This window comes from Heloderma suspectum, chromosome 7 (genome assembly GCF_057233095.1).
Source record: "Heloderma suspectum isolate Gila_16-S chromosome 7, 16-S_ref, whole genome shotgun sequence".
Taxonomy (NCBI): domain Eukaryota; kingdom Metazoa; phylum Chordata; class Lepidosauria; order Squamata; family Helodermatidae; genus Heloderma; species Heloderma suspectum.
The window spans coordinates 23,460,241-23,484,010 of NC_139464.1; the positions used below are offsets into that span (position 1 = coordinate 23,460,241).

Genomic DNA, 23,770 nt, shown 5'->3' on the forward strand with positions numbered 1-23,770 from the left:
CATTTTCATGATCCGCTCGCTCACAGTTGGCAATTGTTTCATTCTTCCAAAGTACATCCATCTTTAAGGAGCCATAAAAAAGGTAAAGGTGTCCCCAACCAGTCATGTCCGACTCTAGGGTGCGGTGCTCATCCCCGTTTCTAAGCCGAAGAGCCGGTGCTGTCCGAAGACGCTTCCGTGGTCATGTGGCCGGCATGACTGAACACCGAGGTGCACGGAATGCTGCTACCTTTCCCGCCGAAGCGGTGCCTATTTATCTACTTGCAATTTCTTGCTTTCGAACTGCTAGGTTGGCAGGAGCTGGGACTGAAGACGGGAGCTCAGTCCCCGCCGACCTCCCAGTCTGCAGTTCAGCGTCTTAACCACTAAGCCACCGCTGCCCCACTTAAGGAGCCATAGGGCTTTTTTACAAACAGCAGAGTCTTGTGGCACCTTAAGGTGCATGTTTAGACAGAAAAAAAGTCCTACAACTCTCCGCATTCCTCAGCCAGCATGTAGGAGATTTTTTCTGTCTAAACACGCGAAGGATTGTACCCTAAAGAAGCCTTCCCCAATCTGGTGCGCCCCCCCCCCAGCTGTGTTGTAGCCCGACATACTCAGGGGTCACCAAATTGGGGAAAGCTGCCTTAAATACTAACAAATGTATTAGTCTGTCAAGGCGCAATCTTGCGCATTTTTAAACAGAAAAAGGCCTACAACTCCCAGCATTCCCTAGCCGGCATAGCTGGCTGGGGGTTGCTGGGAGTTGTAGGACTTCCCCCCCCCCCATCTAGACATGCATAGGATTGCCCTACGGCGCTGCAAGACACGGCCCCCCCTCTGAAAATCTCCTGTTACAGGCTCTCCGTCGTTCGAGCTGCCGGCTAACCCGGCGGCTGCCCCGGGAAGCCGGGCGCGGCGTCGCCTCCCTCTCACCTCCGACCCGAGTCCCCGCTCCCCTCGGTCCATGTGACCCCTAGTTGCGGGGCTCCGATTGGCCGCGCAGAGGGAGGCAGGGGCGGGCGCACGGCCGTCGCCTTAATTGGGGAGCCGCGGCAGGCAGGCGGATGGCTCTGGGCTGCCCGCTCCACGCGAGCAGAGCGGCGCTGGCGAGGTGGCTGCTGCCGAGCGCGGGGCGAAGGGGCCGCCCCGCTCACACGGGCAGGCGCCGGAGCCGCTCCCCGGGGGGAGCCTGCGCGGCCAGCCAGGTGAGGGAAGCCCCCGATCTCCTCCCCGGCGCGTGTGCGCTTCTGTCCTCCTGCCCCTAGTGACCTTCGGGAGGGGATCAAGTCAAACCTGGCCGCTGGGCGGGTCACCTGTGCAGCTTCCCCCTGGGCCTCGCTGCCGTGCGTCTGCCGCGCGTCTCTCGCCCGGGCTGCCCTCGCTGCGTTGGGGCTTCGGCAGACATGGAAGGGGCGGGGGTGCTAAGTTGAGGTGTTCCTTAGCCTCCCCCAGCCTGGCGCCCTCCAGATGCGCTGGGCTGCAGCTCTCATCACAGCCGCCCTTTAGTTCCAGTGGCGGCGCTGGCTGGGTGTAGTGGGAGTTGTCATTGCGCACATCTGGAGGGTACCAGGTTGGGAATGGCTGGTGTACTGGCTTGTGCAGGGAACTCTCCGCCTAGTATATAACCACCCAGACATGTGATGGGTGCTGCAAATGATGTATGACAATGTGACATCCACACTCTGGCAACTTCTAAGTTAAGAGGACTGCAACGTGCTCTGCATGGTGCTGCCTATGAATGCTGCTTGGAAGCTAGAACTGGGTCAAAATTCAGTGGTCCCACTGCTGGCTACGTCTCATAGAACTGGTCGGGTCTTGTCAGTGCTTAAAGAACTTCACTGGCTTCCAGTTTATTTCTGAGTGGAATTCAAAAGGCTGGTTCAACAGGCTATGGAGGGGGTGTTTTAACGACCATATTGTCTGTGGAAGCCCTGATCTGGTTAGGAGACTGTGAGGTGGGAGATTGCGGCGACAGGGTTTTTTTTAGTGTTGGCATCAGGGCACATCTGGTGGGTGTTTACATTACTGGTGTTTAGGCAGTTATTAAAATTATTTTTAAAATGTTTAGGCAACATGAATCCTTTGTATCTTGATCACTGCTTTACTGGTTTTCAGATATGCTTGGATTTTGTTGCTGGTTGTTATTTTTTAAAGTGATTGTAAGCTGCCTTGGAAAGCCTAAAAAAGCAGAAGCTATGGTACATTTGTTTAAAATACAAATAAAATAACTAACACTGGTATACGTTCCAGAACAGTATTCTAGTGCTGGTCTACCTCAGCACTAATATATTTATCAAATTATTAACAAATACCCACAAGGAGTAAGAAATCTGTTGTGGTGTAACTTTCTCTAGGCTCTGGTCTATGAAAGCTCATGTCACAATAAATTTGTGTGTCTTTTAAGGTGCCACAAAACTATTTGTATTCCAGAGAGAGACAGGGGGAAATATAAAAATTGAAATACTGGAAGGTGTGCTGATTATGCCTCAAAGCAAGCCACAAAAGTATCACATTTCCCTGTGCTAATTGTACCAAACGGGCTAATAAGATTAATGTACTACGTGCTACAGGCCATTCTGCTGGTTTTAACCTATAAAGCCTTACATGGCTTGGGACCACGATACCTGACAGAGCACCTCTCCTGACATGAACCTACCCATATACTACGTTCAACATCTAAGGCTCTCCTCTGGCTGCCTACACCGAGGGAAGCTGGGAAGATGGCGACAAGGGAGAGGGCCTTTTTGGTGGCGGCCCCCAAATTTTGGAATGATCTCCCCGACGAGGCCTGCCTGGCACCAACATTGTTATCTTTTTGGCGCCAGGTTAAGACCTTTCTCTTCTCCCAGGCATTTGCCAGTATATGATAAGTGTTTAATCAATCCTGGAATGTCTTATAGTTATGGTTGTTTATTTTTGAGATTGTTTGTTTAAAGTTGTTTTAGATATTTTTTTGTGTGTATATTGTCTGTTCATGTGTTTTTTATGTAAATGGTTTTTAATCTCTGTATATTGTAGTTTTAATGTTTTTAATCTTTGTAAACTGCCCAGAGGGCTCTGGCTATTGGGCGGTATAGAAATGTTAATAATAATAATAATAATAAGTGGCAATAAAACCAAATCCCCCTGCTTCTGGTTAGCTGTTCAGCTTGGTATCCCACCCACCCCTGCCATATCTCAAAATTAGTGCTGGAGTAACATATTTGGAGGCACACATCATCCTGGGTTGGTAAAATTGAGCCAGTCTTTAAACTTGTTTATGTGGAAGTCTTTTGAGTCTGTACAATGCTTAACATTGCAGCCTGAGAGAATGTGTTCTGTCTTCTTAACTGTTTGAATATTGTGCTCTTATTTATACTACTGTTGTTAATCATACATATGACTCATATGATATTTCCAAATTGGCAAGATCAGTCATGGATTGTTCTGATTCAAAGATGCCCTGCAATTGGCTCTGGCCAGGTATATTCATAGTATGTCAAGAAGACTATGGAGTGTGCAGTCTATAAAAATCAGCTGTCGGATTTGTTTATCTTTGCTATATATGATATCTCTGAGTGCCTCCCTCCATGTGGGCAGCTATTAAGGTAGTATTTTGAGGGCTGTGCTCTTTATCCTGAGCAAGACCTTTTCAGTGGTTGCCCAGTGGTTGTGGAATGACTTCCTTCTGGAGATTAGGATATGTAATGTACCTCATTCCTGGCCTTTAAAAAGCTCTATAAAGCCTACTTCTTTGATTAGGCCTTGTGGAGCTTATGGGTTTCTTGAAAATCTCCTCACTGTTATCAGTGCTTTCTGATGCTGCTGTAGCTTTGTATTGCTTGTACATATCCTTTTAACTTTTTATCGTTAGGTTTAAATAGCTGAAAACAGCACATGGTGAGGTGGGGTTGGAAAATGGGAATGCTTGTTTATCTTTTCCCTTGTAGAAGATAGCCCCTTTTAGACCTATTAATGTTCATTCCTTCTCACCGTTATTATTCCCAAAAAGCAATATTGCATAGTCCAATTCCTCTGAATCTTTGTCCACTGTAGATAACTTCTCCCTCCTTTGGATTCCTCTTTGATATTGATGGAGTGCTTTTACGAGGCCGGCTAGTCATTCCTGCCGCTAAGAAGGCCTTCCAGAAGCTAACGGATTCAAAGGGCCGGTTCCATGTGCCAGTTGCATTTGTAACCAATGCTGGGAACTGCTCTCGGGACAACAAGGCTGAGGAATTGTCTGAAGCACTTGGATTTAAGGTACTGAGGACATCTCTGTTTCATTGGGTCACTGACTGGGGTACTTAAACTGTGAGGTTAGAATTCAACAGTTGCTCTAAAATAAGATGCATATCCATATTTTGTGTGGGATTCTTGCAAAAAGAAAACCATTATCCTTTTTAGTTGTAGAGTTCAGAGCCTTTCTGCACAGTTTTTTGTACATTTAATGTTGCACGCACAGTTGCTACCCATTTGTTGCACACCATTCCAGATGTTTTCAAGTTATGCTTTTGTGATGGATGTATAATTTTTCCCAGCACTATGTAGACTATAGTTTAAAGGAAATAAACATGTGATTCTTCTACCAGTGTCTTCCTTGTTCTTGTGATTGCAGTGTGAAATGTAGACATGTAAATGTCATGGCTTGTGATATTGTCCCTGATGCCACATGAAGCTGCTTTAACAACTGGCCCAATTCACACATAAACCAGAATTGCTGAGAATTCTGGCTTATTGGTAATGAGAAGTGTGCTTGTGCATGCTGCCCAATTGCTTCCATTTGACTCCTCCTGCCAGCAAGGGTATCTAAATCAGCTTTTCCCAATCTGGTGCCCTCTAAATGATGTGGAATTCAACTCTCATTAGCCCCAGCCCACCTGGCGAATGTTCAGGAATCCTGGGAGTTGTTCTCCAAAACTTTTGGAGGGTACCAGGTTGGGGAAGGCTGGGCTAAACAAAAAAGGAAACCTCTAGCACTGGCTTGTTTAGTGTTACATCCAAACCAGGATTTCTGGCTTGTTGCTCCTAAAACAAGCCAGGAATCAGAAGCCCATAACAAATCTTGGCTTCAGATGTTCTGGCTGGTTAGGAGAGTGACAAGCCAGGACTCATGGTTCAGTTATAACACTAAACATGCTTTCTGTTGCTGATAGCCAGAATTCACAGCAATTCTGGCTTATTGTGTGCAAACCAGCCTAGCCCTGAATATATTTACTACGTGATCATCTCTCACAAGCTTGTTTTTTAGAAGTACAGCTGGGGGAAAGGGATCCACATTGAGATTGCTCTGTGTGTATGGGGTGTGTGTGTGTCCCCCTGTGCCATTTTCCTGCCACAATTCCCTCCAAAGCCATTTGCCCCTGAAAGTGTCACTTGCTGCAATGGAGGCAAACAGCATCCTGGTGCAGGGGGGATTTTCTGTGGGGAAAATGGAAGGTCAGTCTTCATGTTGCTGCCCTGATCTGGATCATCCCCCCCCCCCCCCGTGACTGCTATTTCTAAACAAGAACAACAACGCAAGCTTGGGAGATGATCACATGGTAAACTTATCCTCTGTTTGGGAATTCAGTGCCCTTAAGGTTCACCTTCTCCCACATGAAACTGCCCAGAGACTAAAATCCTCCTTGGAGGTCCTCCTGCCTTCAGAGGTGAGGCAGGTGGCTACCTGTGATGGGGCCTTCTCGGTGTTGAGTTGCCAAACTCTAGGAAGCTGTTCCTGTGGAGCCTCACTTGGGGCTGAGCCTGACGCTCATTTGGCTTTGGGTGAAGACCCTTTTATTAGCCCAGTCCTATTGAATGCCAAAGTTTTATATCATATTTTAATCTGGCTCACAGGGTGTTGTTTCCCCCACTGCTGCTACTGTTTTATAGTGTCTTTGTATGCTGTTTTTAGTATTAGTCACTCTGAGAGATTTTACCTGTAGCATATACAGCATATTCTGGAAGCCACAATTGGCACATATGATGCTTTCATATAACTTAGAATGCATTACAATGGAGGCAGTTCGCACATTCATGAAGAATTAGGTGACTGTCATTTGTGTGCGAACCCGGATCTCAGCATATGGAGATGGATTGCATTTGTTTGTCACTCATTCCGTCCTATTTCCAGTCCATTGCGTTCGTACTGTTCAAGCTGAAATACTATCTGAACGTGCCTCTACCCAGTGTGACTTTCATGGTACCTTTTAAGTATCTAATGTCTGAGAGGAGGAGGAGAGATGTTGATGTTCTTATGGGATTAATCTAGTCACCAATGCCAGTGTCCTTGGTGGCTTGCAGGGTAAAGGGCCTGGCAGCTGGGATATTGTGTGTGGAAAGGGTAGGGCACCTGTCCTGCTGACCTTTCTCTTTTTTCCCCACAGGTGTCTCCTGAATGGGTGATCCTCTCCCACAGCCCGCTGCGTCTTTTCCATCAGTTCCATGACAAGTGTGTGCTTGTGTGTGGACAAGGTCCTGTGGAGGAGAATGCCAGAGAGTATCCTTATCTGCCTTCAGATATATTTTTCTTCCTTTCTTCACCTTCCCTTGTTATGTGTTGAGAGCCAGTGTTGTGTAGTGGATGGAATGTTGAGCAGAGTGAGGAGATGGGCTCAAATCCAATGACACTTATTTGATGGACTTGGCAAACCACTCCTTCTTGGCCTTACCTGCTTCCCAGTTTGCACGGTCAAACAATCCATGATTAACAAACCATGGCTTGTTTGGGAGCAAGCAGCCGTGCTGCTTCTCAATCACTTCCGCTTTCCTAAATAATCCAGGAACAAACCATGGGTTGTTATTGTGATGTCTGAATCCAGAAACTCTGGGTTGTTCAGGGGTTAAACCACTCAGAGTTAACCCATGGTTTGTTGTTCGGTAACACTAACAACCCAGGAATGGGGCATTCCTGGGTTGTTTAGGAAAGTGGAAACGACAAGCGTGTAGGAGGCAGCATACTTGCTCACTGCTGCATGGCCGCAATTAACTATGGGTTAAAAAACCTATGGGTTAGCTGTTACACGCGAACTGAATTTTATTATAGTGTGATAAATTCACAACCTAACTTCTTGGGGAGGGCAGGGAGAGGATGACTGGTTCTGGTCCAATCAAGACCAAAAAACTGTAATGGTGGCAAGGCTCACACCTCCCCAAGCTACTACCCCTTGACAAGACATTTGGGCCTTGCTTATTCATAAGGGTATCAAAATTGATAGAGTGCCTCTATGTGGCTTAGCTGCAATTTGGTACACATCTAGCCCAAGACACCTGGTTTAGTAAAAAAAATCCCGAAAGAGGGAATGTTTAATTTTTCCATCAAAACGGCAGGGGGAGATGAAGTATATCTCAAAATAGTAAGTCTACTCCTGTGTTTGCTAACAAGATGAAATTTGGTACACATGTTGCCCAAGGCACCCTAGTTATTTGAAAAGTCTCTGACAATGGGGCTAATTGGTCAGTCAAAACTCGCAATAGAGGCAACCTGGAGCGAGAAAAACTACACATGGGATAGAATGTTGGCCTGTGGGAATTCTGTTGCCTCTTCAGACATTTTGAATATGGATGACATTCTGGAGGTGACGGGCTCGACCTTGGGGGAGCTGGGGGTGGCGACGGCCGACAGGAAGCTCTGGCGTGGCCTGGTCCATGAAGTCATGAAGAGTCAGAAACGACTGACCAAATAAACAACGACGAGGTTTCCATTAGCAGCAGTTTTGATCTATGGTTGCAGAGGTTACTAGTACTGATATAACTGAGAGCCAGCATGGTATAGTGGTTAGAATCTTGGAGATTCACATTCAAATCTGTACTTGGCTATGAAGTTCACTGGGTGACTTTGGCCCAGTCACTATTTCTCAGTCTAACCTACCTGACAGATTTGTTGTGAGCATAAAAGGAGGGGAGGGGACCATGTGCACTCCCTTGAGCTCCTTGGTGGAAAAGTGGTGTATACATATCATAAATAAAAATAATTTCTACCGTGTTTTGTTCTGCTTCTGGCCTGCTGTGTGGGACAGAGAAGTGGTAGATTTTAAAAATGTGATTGCTGCCTCATGATAGGGTTTTCCTGGCTTCCTGCTACTAAATGCGTGTGTTATTTCTGCACATTTCAGTCTACAGAGGACAGGCAATTTTCTTCCTTGACCATCTGAAATAGCCTGGGATTCCAGCATGTTGTTACCATTGAAGACCTGAGGAAGGCATTTCCTTTGCTGGATATGGTTGATCAGAGCCGGAGGCCAAAAGAGCTGGCAAGTATTTTAACCTGACTATAGGAAAATGTGATTGACTGGAAGTGTGTGCGCGGCACGTCTCTTGCTATTAAAGAGTATTATAAGAGCAGTAAGTATTTAACATCTACATGAAGCTGCTGGGGATGGTTATTGGGAGTTCTGGGGCAAGATGTCATCAGTATGCTGATGACACCCAGCTCTATTTCTCTGTAACATCTGAATCAGGATTGGCCATGCATGTTTTGAACTGGTGCCTAGTGCAGTGATGGGTTGCATGAGGGCCACCAAACTGAGACTGAATCCTGCCAAGATGGAGACTCTATGGGTGGGTGGTTCCCAGGTACGAGAATTGGGGGGTTCACCTGTTCTAGGCAGGGTTGCACTCCCTTAGGCAGAACAGGTATGAAGTTTGGGGGATGCTCCTGGATTCATCATTGTCATTAGAGGCCCAAGTGGCTCCTGTGGCGAAGAGCGCCTATTACCAACTCAGGCTAGTATATCAGCTGTGCCCTTTCCTGGACAGAGATAGCCTCACCACTGTAGTCCATGCATTGGCAACCTCACGTTTAGATGACTGTAATGTGCTTTATGTGGGGCTACCCTTGTGCTTGGTCTCAAAGCTGCAGCTGGAGCAGAATGCAGCAGCCAGGACGCTGAGCGGAGTGCCTAGCCATGCACATATTACACCAGTGTTAAAGCAACTGCACTGGCTACCTATTAGCTACTGAGCCAAGTACAAGGTCTTGTTGTTGGCATATAAAGCCGTGAACATCTTAGGACCAGGTTACCTGGCAGATCACCTTCCCCAACACAGACCTGTGTGAGCATTAAGATCACTGGATGAGGCCTTGCTGATTGTTACCACAACCTGCAGATTGCCATCTCACAGCAACCAGGAAGCGGGCCTTCTCTGTGGTGGCAGCCAATTTATGGAATGATCTCCCCACTGGTATCTGGGAGGTGCCAAATGTATCATGCTTTAGGCACCAATTAAAGGCCCGTTTCTTTACCCAGACCTTCTCTGAGTGAATGTGCTGCCCAGTCTATTTGTTTGTAATTACAGTGTTGTTTTAATTGATTTTAATGTTCTTATTAATGTTTTATATGTTTTATATGTTTTTATGTACTTTAATTGTACTTTAATGTATATTATAATGTATTTTGTGAACCGTTTAGAGATGCTTTTAAATATGTTTAGCAATATATAAATCTACTAAATAAACAAGTATTCTGCTGTAATGCATTTAAGGGGCATGGGCTGTGCATGCTTGCCCTACCTCCAGTGCCCCCGATTCCTCAGTGCCTGGCCTCCCTGAACATAAGAGCCATGCTGGATCAGACCAAGGGTCCATCTAGTCCAGCAGTCTGTTCACACAGTGGCCAACCAGCTGTTGATCAGGAACCCACAAGCAGGGCATGAGCGCAACAGCACCCTCCCACCCACGTTCCCCATCAGCTGGTGTACATAGGCTCACTGCCTCTGGTACTGGAGGTAGCACATAGCTATCAAGACTAGTAGCCATTGATGGCCTTTTCCTCCAGGAATTTGTCTAACCCCCTTTTAAAGCCATCCAAATTGGTGGCCATCCCTACACCCTGTGGTAGCAAATTCCATAACTATGTGCTGTGTGAAGAAGTCCTTCCTTTTATCTGTCCTGAATCTCCCACCAATCAGCTTCATGGGATGACCCCGGGTTCTAGTATTATTAGAGAGGGAGAAAAAATGTCTCCCTATCAACATTCTCCACACTGTGCATAATTTTGTACACTGCTATCATGTCTCCCCTTACCCTCCTTTTTTCCAAGCTAAACAATCCCAGCTGTTGTAACCTTCTCTTATAGGGGAGATGCTCCAGCCCGCTGATCATTTTAGTTGTCCTTTTTCTGCACTTTTTCCAGCTCTACAATATCCTTTTTAAGATGCGGTGACCAGAACTGTCCACAGTATTCTAAATGTGGTCACACCATAAATTTGTATAAAGGCAGTATGATATTGTCAGTTTTATTCTCAGTTCCTTTTGTAATTATGCCTACCATGGAGTTAGCCTTTTTTACAGCAGCTGCACGTTGGGTTGACATTTTCATTGAGCTGTCTACCACAACCCCAAGATCTCTTTCTTGGTTGGTCACCGCTAGCTCAGATCCCATCAGGTTATACTTGAAGTTGGGATGTTTTGCCTCAACGTGCATCACTTTACACTTGCTTACATTTAACTGCATTTGCCATTTAGACGCCCATTCTTCCAATTTGGAGAGATCCTTTTGGAGCTCCTCACAATCTCTTTTTGTTTTAACCAGCCTAAATAATTTGGGGTCATCGGCAAACTTGGCCACTTCACTGCTCACTCCTAATTCCAGATCATTTATGAACAGGTTGAAAAGCATCAGTCCTAATACAGATCTCTGTGGGACCCCACTATTGACATCCCTCCATTGGGAGAATTTACCATTTATTCTTACTCTCTGCTTTCTGTTCCTTAAGCAGTTATGGATCTATAAGAGTACCTGTCCTCTTACTTCCTTCACTGAGCATGGAAGTATGAGGGCTCCTGCTCATGTTCATTTGAATGTGAGTAGAAGCCTCTCTGTGATTGGGAACTGCCTGATCAGGATTCCTTGTATTGTGGAGGGTTCAACTTGCATTTAACCAAACACAAGTAGAAGCCCCCTTTAGACCTTTCATTCACAGACGAAGGTCAGGGTAGTGGATGTGGGCGTATTGAGGGGTAGCGCCAATCTGTTTGGTCCTGTGCTCCTTATGTGTGCTGATGTTTTCTGTTCAGGCGTACTGCCTGAACAGGGCTTCTATCTGTAGGAATGTCTTCCTATGCAAAGTGGGGTGGTCCTTGGTTTCCTGCATGTTAAAAACTAAAGTTCTGCAATCTGGAAAGGCAAATTGTACAAGTAAGCAGGATAAAATTATTGGGAAAACTCTTTCAAAGACTCTACGTTTCTTTCAAAACTAGCCATATCCTATAAAAATCCTTTTTGGCCTAGCAATTGGGTACCAAGCATCATGATTTGCTCTTGAAAAGTCTTGTCCCATTCTCTGACATTGCAAAATGACTAACTTCTCTTTTGTTGTTTTGACAGCCTCCTCCAACCATTGACTTCCCCACTATAGAAGGTAAGTCATGTTTCACCCTCCTGAAAAGTATTTTATTATGAGCATACATGTGAGATAGAATCTGCGTGGAAACCAACAAATATAGACCTCTGAGAAAGAGTCTTCTTTCTCTTTGGGCTGAATGGAACATTCTGAAGTTAATACGAATGCACTTGAAGAAGACTGGCAGAAGGAGAAAGTGCTTATGCCCTCCCATTTCTGTTGTGTCCCCCGCCCCCGAAAATCCCTCCCCAGGTTGGTTTTTCTGTAAGGTAGGCTCATTTCTGCTTTTGGAGTTTCACTGGGTGAAAATCAGTTTCAAAGCAGCTGGAGTGGGTGACTTTGTAGGGAAGAATCAAGGGGCAAAGGTTAAGCACCTTTTCCCACTTGGCATTTATCTGTCACCAAGTGCACCCGCTGTAGCATTTTGGGGCTGAGAACCCCATGTTTTCTTCATGTCTAGTTCTGCCCTTTCTTGCAAATCTGTACAAGCTGTATAATGGGAGGGCAACTTGTGGTCCTCCAGATATAGTTGGAGTGCAACTCCCATCATCCCTCACCATTAGCTTTGCTGGCTAGGCCTGATCAAAGTTGCAGTCTCACAATATCTGGAGGGCCACACGTTGCCCACCCCTGATGTATCAGGCAGAGGCCTTATTTTGGTACCATGGCCACATCACGGTTTGGCCAACAGGGCCATGCTTCATGCTATAACATGCTCTGGTTCCCTCCCTCACTTCCTGGTTTGCAATAACCTGTTTGTCGTTATGTCCAAATTTGGAAAACTGTGCTTACTATAGACCATAGCTTGGCTATAACCCAGGATTGTAAACCAGAGCTTAAATTGGGGTTCCAGTTCTGGTTTGGCCCCAGTCTTGTTTGCCGACAACTGAGAAAGGCATGCTCTGTAAAGAAATTTGCTGTGAATGATACATAGAATCATAGAATCATAGAATACTAAGGTTGGAAGGGGCCTACAAGGCCATCGAGTCCAACCCCCTGCTCAATGCAGGAATCCAAGTCAGAGCATCCCTGACAGATGGCTGTCCAGCCTCGTCTTGAAGGCCTCCAGTGTGGGAGAGTCCACCACCTCCCTAGGGAATTGGTTCCATTGTCGTATTGCTCTAACAGTCAGGACGTTTTTCCTGATGTTCAGCCGGAATCTGGCTTCCTGTAATTTGAGCCCATTATTCCGTGTCCTGCACTCTGGGATGATCAAGAAGAGATCCTGGCCATCTCCTCTGTGACAACCTTTCAAGTACTTGAAGAGTGCTATCATATCTCCCCTCAGTCTTCTCTTCTCAAGGCTAAACATGCCCAGTTCTTTCAGTCTCTCTTCATAGGGCTTTGTTTCCAGTCCTCTGATCATCTTTGTTGCCCTCCTCTGAACCCTCTCCAGTTTGTCTGCATCCTTCTTAAAGTACAGTGCCCAGAACTGGACACAGTACTCCAGATGAGGCCTAACCAGTGCTGAGTAGAGGGGAACTAGTACTTTCCGGGATTTGGAAGCTATGCTTCTATTAATGCAGCCCAAAAGAGCATTTGCCTTTTTTGCAGCCACATCACATTGTTGGCTCATATTCAGCTTGTGATGGACAACAATTCCAAGATCTTTCTCGCTTGTAGTGTTGTTGAGCCACGTATCCCCCATCTTGTAACTGTGCATTTGGTTTCTTTTTCCTAGGTGCAGAACTTGGCATTTATCCCTATGAAATGTAATTCTGTTGTTTTCTGCCCAGCGCTCCAGTCTATCCAGATCACTTTGAATTTTGTTTCTGTCTTTCAAAGTATTAGCTATCCCGCCCAATTTTGTGTCATCTGCAAATTTGATCAGCATTCCCTGCACCACCTCCTCCAAGTCATTAATAAAAATGTTGAAGAGCACTGGGCCCAGGACTGAGCCCTGCGGTACCCCACTCGTTACCTCTCCCTAGTTTGAGAAGGTCCCATTGATAAGCACTCTTTGAGTCCAATTCTGTAGCCAACTGTGGATCCACCGGATCGTTCTTTCATCTAGCCCACTTTGAGCTAGTTTGCTCATCAGGATATCATGGGGCACTTTGTCAAAAGCTTTGCTGAAGTCGAGGTATATGATGTCTACAGCATTCCCACGGTCTACAAGGGAGGTTACTTGATCAAAAAATGAGATCAGATTTGTCTGGCAGGACTTGTTTTTGACAAATCCATGTTGGCTTCGAGTAATCACGGCATTGTTGTCAAGGTGCTTCCATATGGATTGCTTTATCATCTGCTCCAGAATTTTCCCTGGGATTGATGTCAGACTGACTGGTCTGTAGTTCCCAGGTTCCTCCTTTTTACCCTTTTTGAAGATAGGGACAACATTAGCCCTCCTCCAGTCATTTGGCACTTCCCCCGTCCTCCATGATTTCTCAAAGAGAATAGACAGAGTTTCTGAGAGTTCTTCTGCCAGTTCCTTTATGACTCTAGGATGCAGTTCATCTGGCCCTGGAGATTTGAACTCATTCAAAGTCATTAGGTGTTCCTTGACCATATGCCTATCGATCTCAAGCTGCAATCCTGCCCCTTCAGCCTGCACTTCGCCTTTGCCAGGGGGGTCATAGACCCTCTTTTGGGAGAAGACTGAGCCAAAGTAGGAATTGAGCACCTCTGCCTTTCCTTTGTCATCTGTTATCGTTTTGCCATCCTTATTTAATAGCTGAACAACCATTTCTTTCCTCTGCCTTTTACTATGCACATAGCTGAAGAAAGCCTTTTTGTTGTTTTTAGCATCCCTCGCTAACTTCAGCTCGTTCTCAGCTTTAGCCTTCCTGACGCCATCCCTGCAATTCTGTGCTACCTGCCTGTACTCTTCCTTTGTTACTTGGCCTTCTTTCCACTTCCTATATGTATCCTTTTTTGTTTTCAGGTCATCCCTAAGCTTTTTGTGAAGCCACATTGGCTTCTTCTGTTGTCTTCCACCTTTTCTTCTTGTTGGAATTGTTTGTGATTGTGCCTTGAGAATGTCCTTTTTTAAAAGCTCCCACCCATCTTGGACTCCTTTTCTCATTAGCGTCGCTTGCCATGAGACCTTACTGATCATTGTTCTGAGTTTATTAAAATCAGCTTTCCTAAAATCCAGGGTACGCGTTTGACTACACTCGGCTTTTGCTTCCCTTAGAACCAAGAACTCAAGTGCAACATTGACGCTTTCCCCCAGAGTTTCTGTAACTGCTACTTTATCCACAAATTGAGGGGGATGATAAATAAAGGGAGGGAATCTATGTCTACAAGGGGAGTCGGGAGTGCATGAAGTACGGCCCCAATGACCAAACCATGCGTTGGCCATGATATCTGAATGAGGTTAGTGTTGTCGGTCCCAAAGTTTTGCTTCCATTTTCTTTGGGTAGAATGCATTTGTTGATTATAACCATTACCAAACAGCTTCATTCGGGTCTCGCAAAAGTTTATAGCACTCTCTAAACAATACTTTCCCCAAAGTGTTTGATGCTTGCAAAGGAGGCAGCTCCAATGTATAGAGCAAAGACAAAATTCTGTGCCAATAGATGTACAGAAATGAGCAGAATAAAGTTATCAGTACTGCTTTGTATTCAAAACCTATTGTTTTATGAAGGATTATTAAAATGAACTTCTCTATAATAATTCCATGCACCCAGTGTTTTTGAGAGAGACCCTTCTTCATCGGGGAGGGGAGAGAGAGGTTAGTAGTCCCTTGGAACGCTGAACCTGAACTATTTGGTTATATGGTGCTGTGAATGATACAACCGGCTGCCTTTTATTTGCCATAGTATCTGGCAAATAAAGGGCAGCCCCATCTATTTTGCTCCACTTTTCTTATGTGGGTTAATTTGTAGCCTTGATTGGGCTGTCCAAAATAGAACTAGTGAAGTAACACGAGTAATACATCCATCCTAGAGAATGCGTTTTAAATAATCGAACAATTAGAGGTATGCGTGTGGAACTAGAATCCACTTGTTGATGAGTGAAGCATGCTTGTGTTTTGTCTTCTGAAAGAAGCACACTGCAGTAAGCAGGATAAATATGTTATATGACACAGTGATTTATTGATTTTGTTACACTTACATTCCGCTGTTCCCTCTAAGGAGCCCAAGGCAACGTACACAATCCTCTTCCTGCACCTCTCCATTTTACCCTCACAACACTAGGATAGGCTGAGAGTCAGTGACTGGTCCAAAGTAACCCAGTGAGTTTCATGGCTGAGTGGGGACTTGAACCAGGTCTCGCCAGTCCACTACACCATACGGGCTCTCAGAGATGTACATTTAAACCAAAATACCCTGTCTTTCTCAATCTCTAGGAGTAATTCTGTTGGGGGAGCCAGTCCGGTGGGAGACCTCCCTGCAGCTGATTATTGATGTGCTCCTGAGCAATGGGAATCCAGGGGTTGAGCTAGCTACTGTGCCATACCCACATCTCCCTATCCTGGCCTGCAACATGGACCTCTTGTGGATGGCAGAAGCCAAGATGCCAAGGTGATGTAATGGTTTCCAGAGGGGTAGCCATGTTAGTCTTGAAGGTGCCACAACACTCTTTTGTGTTGCTGCTTAAACAGACTAACACATTTATTATGGCTTAAGCTTTCATGGACAATGTTCACTTCATCAGATGTATGAAGCATTAACCTCAGGTTGGCAGATTTATATTCATAGGAAGGGGCAGGGCAAAGACTTGTAAACAGTAAGGTCTGAGGGAAACGCAGAAATTAGAGAGAGTAAGAATTACCTTAACAGTGGCTGTTCACAATATGTTGGGCTGTAACACAAACATCATTGCATTGATGAGCTGATTAACACATGTAGTATGATTTAAAAACAACAACCCTTTGTCCTTGTTCAAACCACAGAAAGCAATGTAGAATCTCTTAATGAACTGTTGTTCAGTAATTTTGCGTGTGCACACCCACCCACACACACCATGTACAATTCACAGCAAGCTTTTAGTGAAAATATAAAGTTTCCAAAGAGGGGAAAATGTTCTACTGAGCCCTTTTTGAAACACCATTATCAATATTAATAAAACTTTTAAGACTCCAAGAACAGATCAGCCATCTATGTTGGCCTGTTCTTGGCAAAGGACCAGGAATTAGAGATGGAAAGAACACTGCAACTATATAGGGAGGGATAAGTTTTTATTCTGTAGTAGCATAGCAAGCCAGTAAAAAGGGGTCATGCAATAGCAACCACAAAATACTCGAAAGCTGGCCACTTCTGTATTGTTGCACTTTGCTCATTTCTTACATTTGTCGTAAACATTCTCACATTTATCACATGGTAAGTTGGTCATCTATGTTTGTCCAGTATTACCAAATGATGTTTGACAATGTCTTGTGTCCCAGTAAACACATATGCTAACAGCTCTTTTTTTTTCTTGGTCAGATTTGGCCATGGTACCTTTCTTGTGTGCTTAGAGAATATCTACAAGAAAATGACTGGCAAGGAGCTGAAGTATGAGGCCCTGATAGGCAAGCCAAGCACAGTCACCTACCGCTATGCTGAACATGTGATCAAACAGCAGATGGAGAGTTGCAGCTGGACAGCCCCTCTTCACCAGCTCTATGCTGTTGGGTAAGCAGCCCTTCCTTGCATTGGTGAGAGGAAGATCTTGGCTGTAGCAGCCGAGTACCAGCTTGGAGAAGGATGAAAAGGGTCAGGGAGCTTACTGTTTTCCCTGCTTAGGGGCAGCAGTGTGCACGGATGTTCTTACTAGATGAGGGGAAACTTAATCTAATGCCAGGATATAGAACCTCTTTCAGCCTGAGGGCCAAATTCAGTTTTGGAGAAGCTTTCAGGGGCCAGTAGTCCAGTGGTGGGTGAGGCCAAAGACAAAATGGGCAGGGCCCGAATACCATTGTATTTTAGCTTCAAGCACTTACTGCTAGTAATTAAGCCTTAGGAGAAGCATTTCAACCTCTTAGAATGGGGAAAAACATACAAAAACAAGGAAGCCACAAAATGATCAGCAACCGGGGGAAAGGAGGTGAGTCCAGGGGAAGGGGGAGCAGCCATCTGGGGATCCCAGGCGGGCCAGATTTGGCCCACTGGCCATGATCCAACACCCCCAGTCTAATGATTGGCAGTTGCCCAAATTTAAAGTACTGCCCCACTTTAGGTACTTAACCTTGTTTCCTCCTTCGTCTGTTGGCTCTACTTACAGGGACAACCCAATGGCTGACATTTATGGTGCAAACCTCTACAACCGTTACCTCCAGGCTCAGGCTGAAGTAAGCGTAACTGCTATGACAGCAGAGAGTGAGGAACATACTGAAGCACAGAAAGAGCACAATGTCTCAGTCAGCTCTGCAGAGAGCTGCCAGTCTATTCTGGTCTGCACTGGTGTCTATAATCCTCAAGGAGATATGCCTACTGACCTCAATGAGAACATGCTGGAGACTGTATTCCATGGGCATCGGGACTTCCATTTTGATCCAAGCTTGGTGGAGGCCTCTCACGTTGTGCATGATGTGAATGATGCTGTGGAACTCGTCCTTCAGAAGGAGAACTGGAAATAGGCATGACCAATCTCAGCAGCACCTAATCTGGAGACACAGGGATAGAGGCAGATCTGTGCTCTTTCTTGTTTAACCCATGCCAAAGTAAAGGAAAGTTCTCCACTTGTTTGGGTTTTTTTGGGAAGGATTGCACAAAAAACCTGTAATCTTTTGTCAACAGGGTGCCTGGTAGGGCTGTAGCCCTACCTAGGTTGAAAACCTAGCATGTTGCCAGCTTGAAATTGCATTCTTTTGCTACTGTATATGGCCAGAGAGGAATAGGAGCTTCCGATTAAAAGGGTCTGCAATACAATCAACTCTGACAGTATCATGAGGGCTGCTACTTTTTGGCTCTTGCCTCTCTTCCAGATGTGCCTGAAGTGTGCAGATACTAAATCAGTCCTATAAGGTGATTTATGGCACATGGTATACCTGGAGGAACAGAACCTCTTCCTAGAGCAGGATTGCTGCTTTGTTCCTGCTCATAAAACTGAAGCAGCATAGCTGCTAGGTGCAATAATAACTCAGTCCCATCCTCCTGGCTGCTTCGCTACTTCTTCATCCCGTCTTTCCTGATATGCATATCTCTGCTTGCCATGACAGCACTGCCCCTTCTACAATTCCTTGGGAGGCTCCATGTCTTTGGAATACTAAGTTCTGGCTGTAGTTCTATGCCCATTATCTGAACCAAGATTAGCTCTAGTGTCCAGAGGTTTGGGCTGTGGTAGTTGGTGGTGGTGAATCAGAGACCAACTGTCTGGTCATCCCCTGGGGGGGGGGGAAACATTCTTAATTTTTAACTGTTGCCCCCTTTAAAGAAAATTGGTTGAGGGAGAAACAAAAACTATTCTACAAAAGGTTTTAATTTCCATGAACTATTTAAGGTAAGCCTATAACTTGGCAGTAGTTACTATTCTGCTTTGTCTCCTCTAAATGGTAGTATTCTCTCCAAATCTTTTCCTGCAGTATTTCCAGGTAGTGTTCTAGTACCAGCTCAGGAGAATACCTTGAGCATTGTACCTAGACCTGCCTATTTGTGGAGATTGTGGTCCCCTTAAAAATCATTACCCTGGGTCATCCTTCCCCAACCTGGTGCCCTCCAGATATGTTGGACCACAACTCCCAGCATCCTCCAGCCAGCTGGCCTAGATCTAGAGAGACGTGCACAGCAGTGCCTTTACACACAATTTGCCTTGTGCAGAAGCATGCTCCTCTGTGTATAGGGCTGCCAAGTTTAGAAGCTGAGCTATGTATGTCTCTAGTTCTCTTTAATGCAAAATATTCCAGGTCACTTTTGTGTAAAACCTTTTCTAAAAATTTCCTTCAGAGTTCACGGGGTTACAATGCCAAGGCAGCCGAAACAATGTTAGATTTCCTACCACTGTAATTGGTGATATACTGAATTGTTGTTTACTGATGGTAAGCCATTCCTGTCCCTCTTTATTGTATAAACAAGGATGGGCTTTAATTTACCACTTTCTGTAGGGCAAGTTGCTACTCTGTAACATGAGCAATATCCATTATTTTCTTACACTCATGTAATAAATATCATTTGTTATAATGAGGGTTCTGTCTTGTAGGGATAGGTTTGGGACCCTTTCTTCCTCATACTCTCCAGTTGAACCATTCTTGTTCTCAAAGATCTGCCAGCTTTATTAGAAGGAAAAGTATTTTTAGGAAGACTAATCCCAGATCTTTTCTTGCCAAATGTTGTGAAATCTATAAATCTGGTTCCTTCCCATCCTTGTATTGATCGTGTTTCCTTGTCATGAGTTACCTTTTTAAAATTTCATTGAAAATGTTTTTAATTGGATTTAAATAACAAAAGAAAAATAATTAAAACGTGCATTGTGGCAGGTACAAAAATAGCATCTAATTAAAAGATTATAGCAAGGAAGCATGAACAAATCTAGAAGAAAGATACAATGTGACACATAACATGCTATACCCAGGAAGTACTGACTTTTAGTAATTAATAGTTTAATATGTGGCAAGCTTCAGAAAAAGAGCACTGCAAAAGAAACAAATATATATTTACACAAACATTGTTTATTTCTGTTGCAGTTTGCCCTTCTCCAGTCAACAGCACATGGTATCCCTCTCACATTTTATCATCACAACAACCCTGTGAGTAGGATTAGGTGGAGTTGACAGTGGCTGGTTCAAGGTCAGCCACTGAGCTTTATGGCTGAGCAGGGATTTGAACCCGAGTATTGCTGCTCCTAGTCCAGTACTCTCCGCTATGACCGACTGGCTGTCCTGTGCTTGCTGCATGTGTATCTCAGAACTTGAGTTGTCCGATGATGTTGCTAAGAAGGCTCCTGTGACATTAAAGGCTGTGTGGCATGGAAGAGATTCAGCAAGTGTGAATACCTAATCATAGTGCTACCATAAATAACAGTTGTACCCACCAAACAATTCCTTATGCTGCTAGTGGCCAGGTAATCCTGTTAGAGCTCCAACTAAGGGCAAGACTGATCTAGGAATGTTACTGGGCTTGAATTGTTAACCAAAGCAGGTTTGTTGTATCAGCATGAACATATGGAAATCAATGTTAGACAATGAGGATTGGATTGGAAGAAATGTTCCTTCTTGAAGCACGCAGCACAATGTCTTGTGGACAGAGAGTCTGCCTCTCATAATATGACTTCTGTCACACCTCCAGCCAAGGGCTGAATAAAAATAAGAAAGGAGATGGAAAATACATGTAAAGGTGGGAGAACCACACACTCAAATAAAGATGGAAAAGTTTGGGCAAAAATATGAGTGCTGTTTAAACAAAGGGAGAGAAGGGGTTGTAATAATGTTAGGCAGAAGAGAAGTGGGAAAAGGACAGAGCAAAAATGGGCCTATGAGGCATAGAAGATGAGATATTTTGGGCTGGAGAAAACAAAAATACCATTGTTGAGAGACAGTGCAATATATGAACTGGAGTATGCAAAAAAAAGTGACACACTTCTCCTTTGAGGAAGGGCTGTAGTGTAGTGGTAGAGTACATACTTTGCATGCAAAAGGTCTCAGGTTTGATCCCTAGCATCTCCAGGAAGAGCAGGGAAAGACCCATGGCTGAAGCCCTGGAGAGCTGCTGCCAGTCAGCGTAGACCAGTGGTGGGAAACCGCTTTCAACCTGAGGGCCAAATGCAGTTTTGGAGACGCTCTCGGGGTCCATATTCCACCGCTGGGTGGGGTCAAAGACAAAGGGCAGGTCGGTCAAAGGCAAAAGAGATGGGGCCAAAACTACCAAAAATATTGGCATATTTTAGCTTAAAGATCTTACTGCCAGTAATTAAGCCTCAGGAGAGGCATTTCAGCTTTTTAGAATGGGGAAAAAATGCACAAGAGCCAGGAGACTACCAAACAATCAGGTGTCTGGGGAAAGGGGGTGAGGCAAGGGGAAAGAGCAGTGGTGGCTGGTGAAGTTTGGAGTTGGTGGGGGGCAATTTCTTTCTTTTGCTTGTGCATAGCATGCATCACTACAACAGTTGTAGCGGCCCACTTCTACAACACACACACACTGTTGCTCTTTATTCCTGGTTTTAAAATGTTTTTTCCAAAATATTAGCCTTGCTCTCTACTCAACTGCTGCTGCCACACCCGCCTATGCAGTGTGCTTGGTGGGGCCACGGCACAGGTCAGTCAAGCAGAGAGGTGCTGGGCAGTCTGCAGCACTGAGACCCACCTGATGATGGGTCTAGGCCCAATAGTGGGTCCCAACCCACAGTTTGAGAAACAATGGGATAAACTCTGTATGCCAAACAAAAGCCTTTCACTAGCCCTTCCCCTTGTAATGTATTTTTCAGCAGCACTGACCTGCCACTCCTCTAGCGAATGACACACGTCTTGCCTCATAATCACACTAGTTCTGATACTTATCCCTTGTTTATTTACATTTTTGTAAGTGACCCCTAGGCCAGGCTATAACATACCTTTGGGCTTGTCAAATCCCAAAGAAGATGAAGGAGCGATTTCCCCTTACATAAAAGACTGAAAGCTACAGTGACTGATATCACTTTACAACCTGATATCCCATTTCCCCAAGTAACCTACACTGAATTACTTTTATCAGGGTGAATAAAATTATACCAGGGAAGTACTTATAAAACTCTTTATTATATAAATAAATTATAAATACTAATTTATAATTATATATAATATATATGATTATAAATTAGTATTATATAATACTAATTTAAGATATAAATACTATTTTGATTCTCCAAATTGAATACCAATTTCCATATTTCCTACAAAACGGGATTGGGTAAAACAATCCATGAAATAAAAAAAGGATCCTCATGATTTCGTATGATTTTTAAAGGGGAGACCTACAAAACCACCATTCAATCACAGAGCACATCTGCCTCCATGGACTGAACCAACAAAATCATGGATCCATCACTTGTGGGTGCAGCCACAGCACAAAAACATGGATCCTCTTGATTTCATAAGATTTTTGCAGAGCAAATCCCACAAACCACCATCATACCACAGAGCACATCTGCCTCCACAGACCAAACCAGAAAAATCACGGATCCGCCAGTCATGGGCACAGCCACACTGCAAAAACAGGGTTCTGAGGCAGGGATCCTCATGATTTTTACAAGAAACATACCATAAAACACCATCATCACTCCCCCTGAAAGACCAAGTGTGCAGTCTGGGAGTCCTCCTGGACTCTGAGCTAACTGGGGAAGCCCAGGTGGCTGCGGTGTCCAGGAGCGCTTTTTACCAGCTTAGGCTGGTATGCCAACTGCTGCCCTATCTAGAGAGGACAGAGAACGGCCTGCCACTCCCCTGTGGATCCCCCTCGGGACGAGACTTACCTGGGGCGGATGTTCCGGACGGCGGCGGCTCCAGCGGCAGCTTCGGCGGCTGCGGCTGGTCTTCCGACTGGCTGCTGCCACTACCATTTGCAGTCTGTTCCCCCCCCCCCCATTCGTGATAGGCTACATAAAGACTTACGTAGCCTATCACGTCTGGGTTTTTTTTTAAAAAAATGCGTACGCAAATGGCGGCGTCTACGGCCGCCGCCATTTGCGTTCCTTATTTTTGGCCGCCTTAGGCTACGTAAATATTTACGTAGACTAAGACGGCCAAAAATAAGGAACGTAATTTTTTTTTAACCCAGACGTGATAGGCTACGTAAGTCTTTACGTAGCCTATCACGGCTGAATTCAGGGACGCAAACGGCGGCGGCTACGGCCGCCGCCATTCGCGTCCCTGCTAGCCAGCGGCTGAATGTCTGGCTGCTGGCAAAGCCGGCCGGCAGCTCCGCAGAATCCCCACGGAGCGGAGCTGGACATCCTGGATTCCGGGGGGAGGCACAGAGCGCCTCCCACCCGGCGAGGATTCCGGCGGGAGGGACGAAGCACCTCTCCCCCCAGTGGAACCCGGTGGAGCCAGGTAAGCGGGGTTTCGTACACCCCTAGAAAAACCACAGATCTGCTGCTTGTGGGTGCGGCCACAGTGCACAAACAGAGATCTGAGGCAGGGATCCTCTTGATTTCATATGATTTTTACAGAAAATCCCCCAAACCAGAATCAAATCAGAAAGTGCATCTGCCTCCAAGGACTGAGGAAGAAAAATCAGGAATTAACTGCTCGTGGGCGCAGCCACAACACAAAAACATGGATCTAAGGCAGGGAACCTCATGATTTTTACAGGAAAAGGCCCCCCAAACACCATCATATCACAGAACACATCTATGCCCAGGGAATGAGTGACAAAAAACATAGATTTGGGGCTTCATAGCACCGTTATGTTGTAAAACCATGGATAAGATGTACAATTCAAGATGGAGCCCCTGAATTTTTACATTGGGTCCCTCCCCGTCACCAAAACACAGAACTCATCTATGTCCAAGCATGCACACTAAGAAACCCAGATCTACTGCTTCCCAGCAGATCCCAGATCTTCTGCTTGATCTCAAATGGTGTGAACCGTTTATGCGAGGCATGGATCCTAATGGATCATCTGGATTTTATATTAGTGCATCCAAA

The 23,770-nt window shown here is 45.2% G+C and overlaps 1 protein-coding gene across 1 annotated transcript; it reads left to right on the plus strand.

Annotated features, from left to right (window-relative positions):
- Positions 1-983: 983 nt before the first annotated feature.
- HDHD5 (haloacid dehalogenase like hydrolase domain containing 5) lies at positions 984-20,519 on the plus strand. The gene is made up of 8 exons (XM_084809298.1): positions 984-1,187; positions 4,018-4,224; positions 6,330-6,442; positions 8,102-8,195; positions 11,271-11,304; positions 15,581-15,755; positions 16,659-16,847; positions 17,437-20,519. The coding sequence occupies exons 1-8, from the start codon at positions 1,047-1,049 to the stop codon at positions 17,789-17,791; spliced, it is 1,308 nt and encodes a 435-aa protein (XP_084665424.1). The 5' UTR covers positions 984-1,046; the 3' UTR covers positions 17,792-20,519.
- Positions 20,520-23,770: the final 3,251 nt, after the last annotated feature.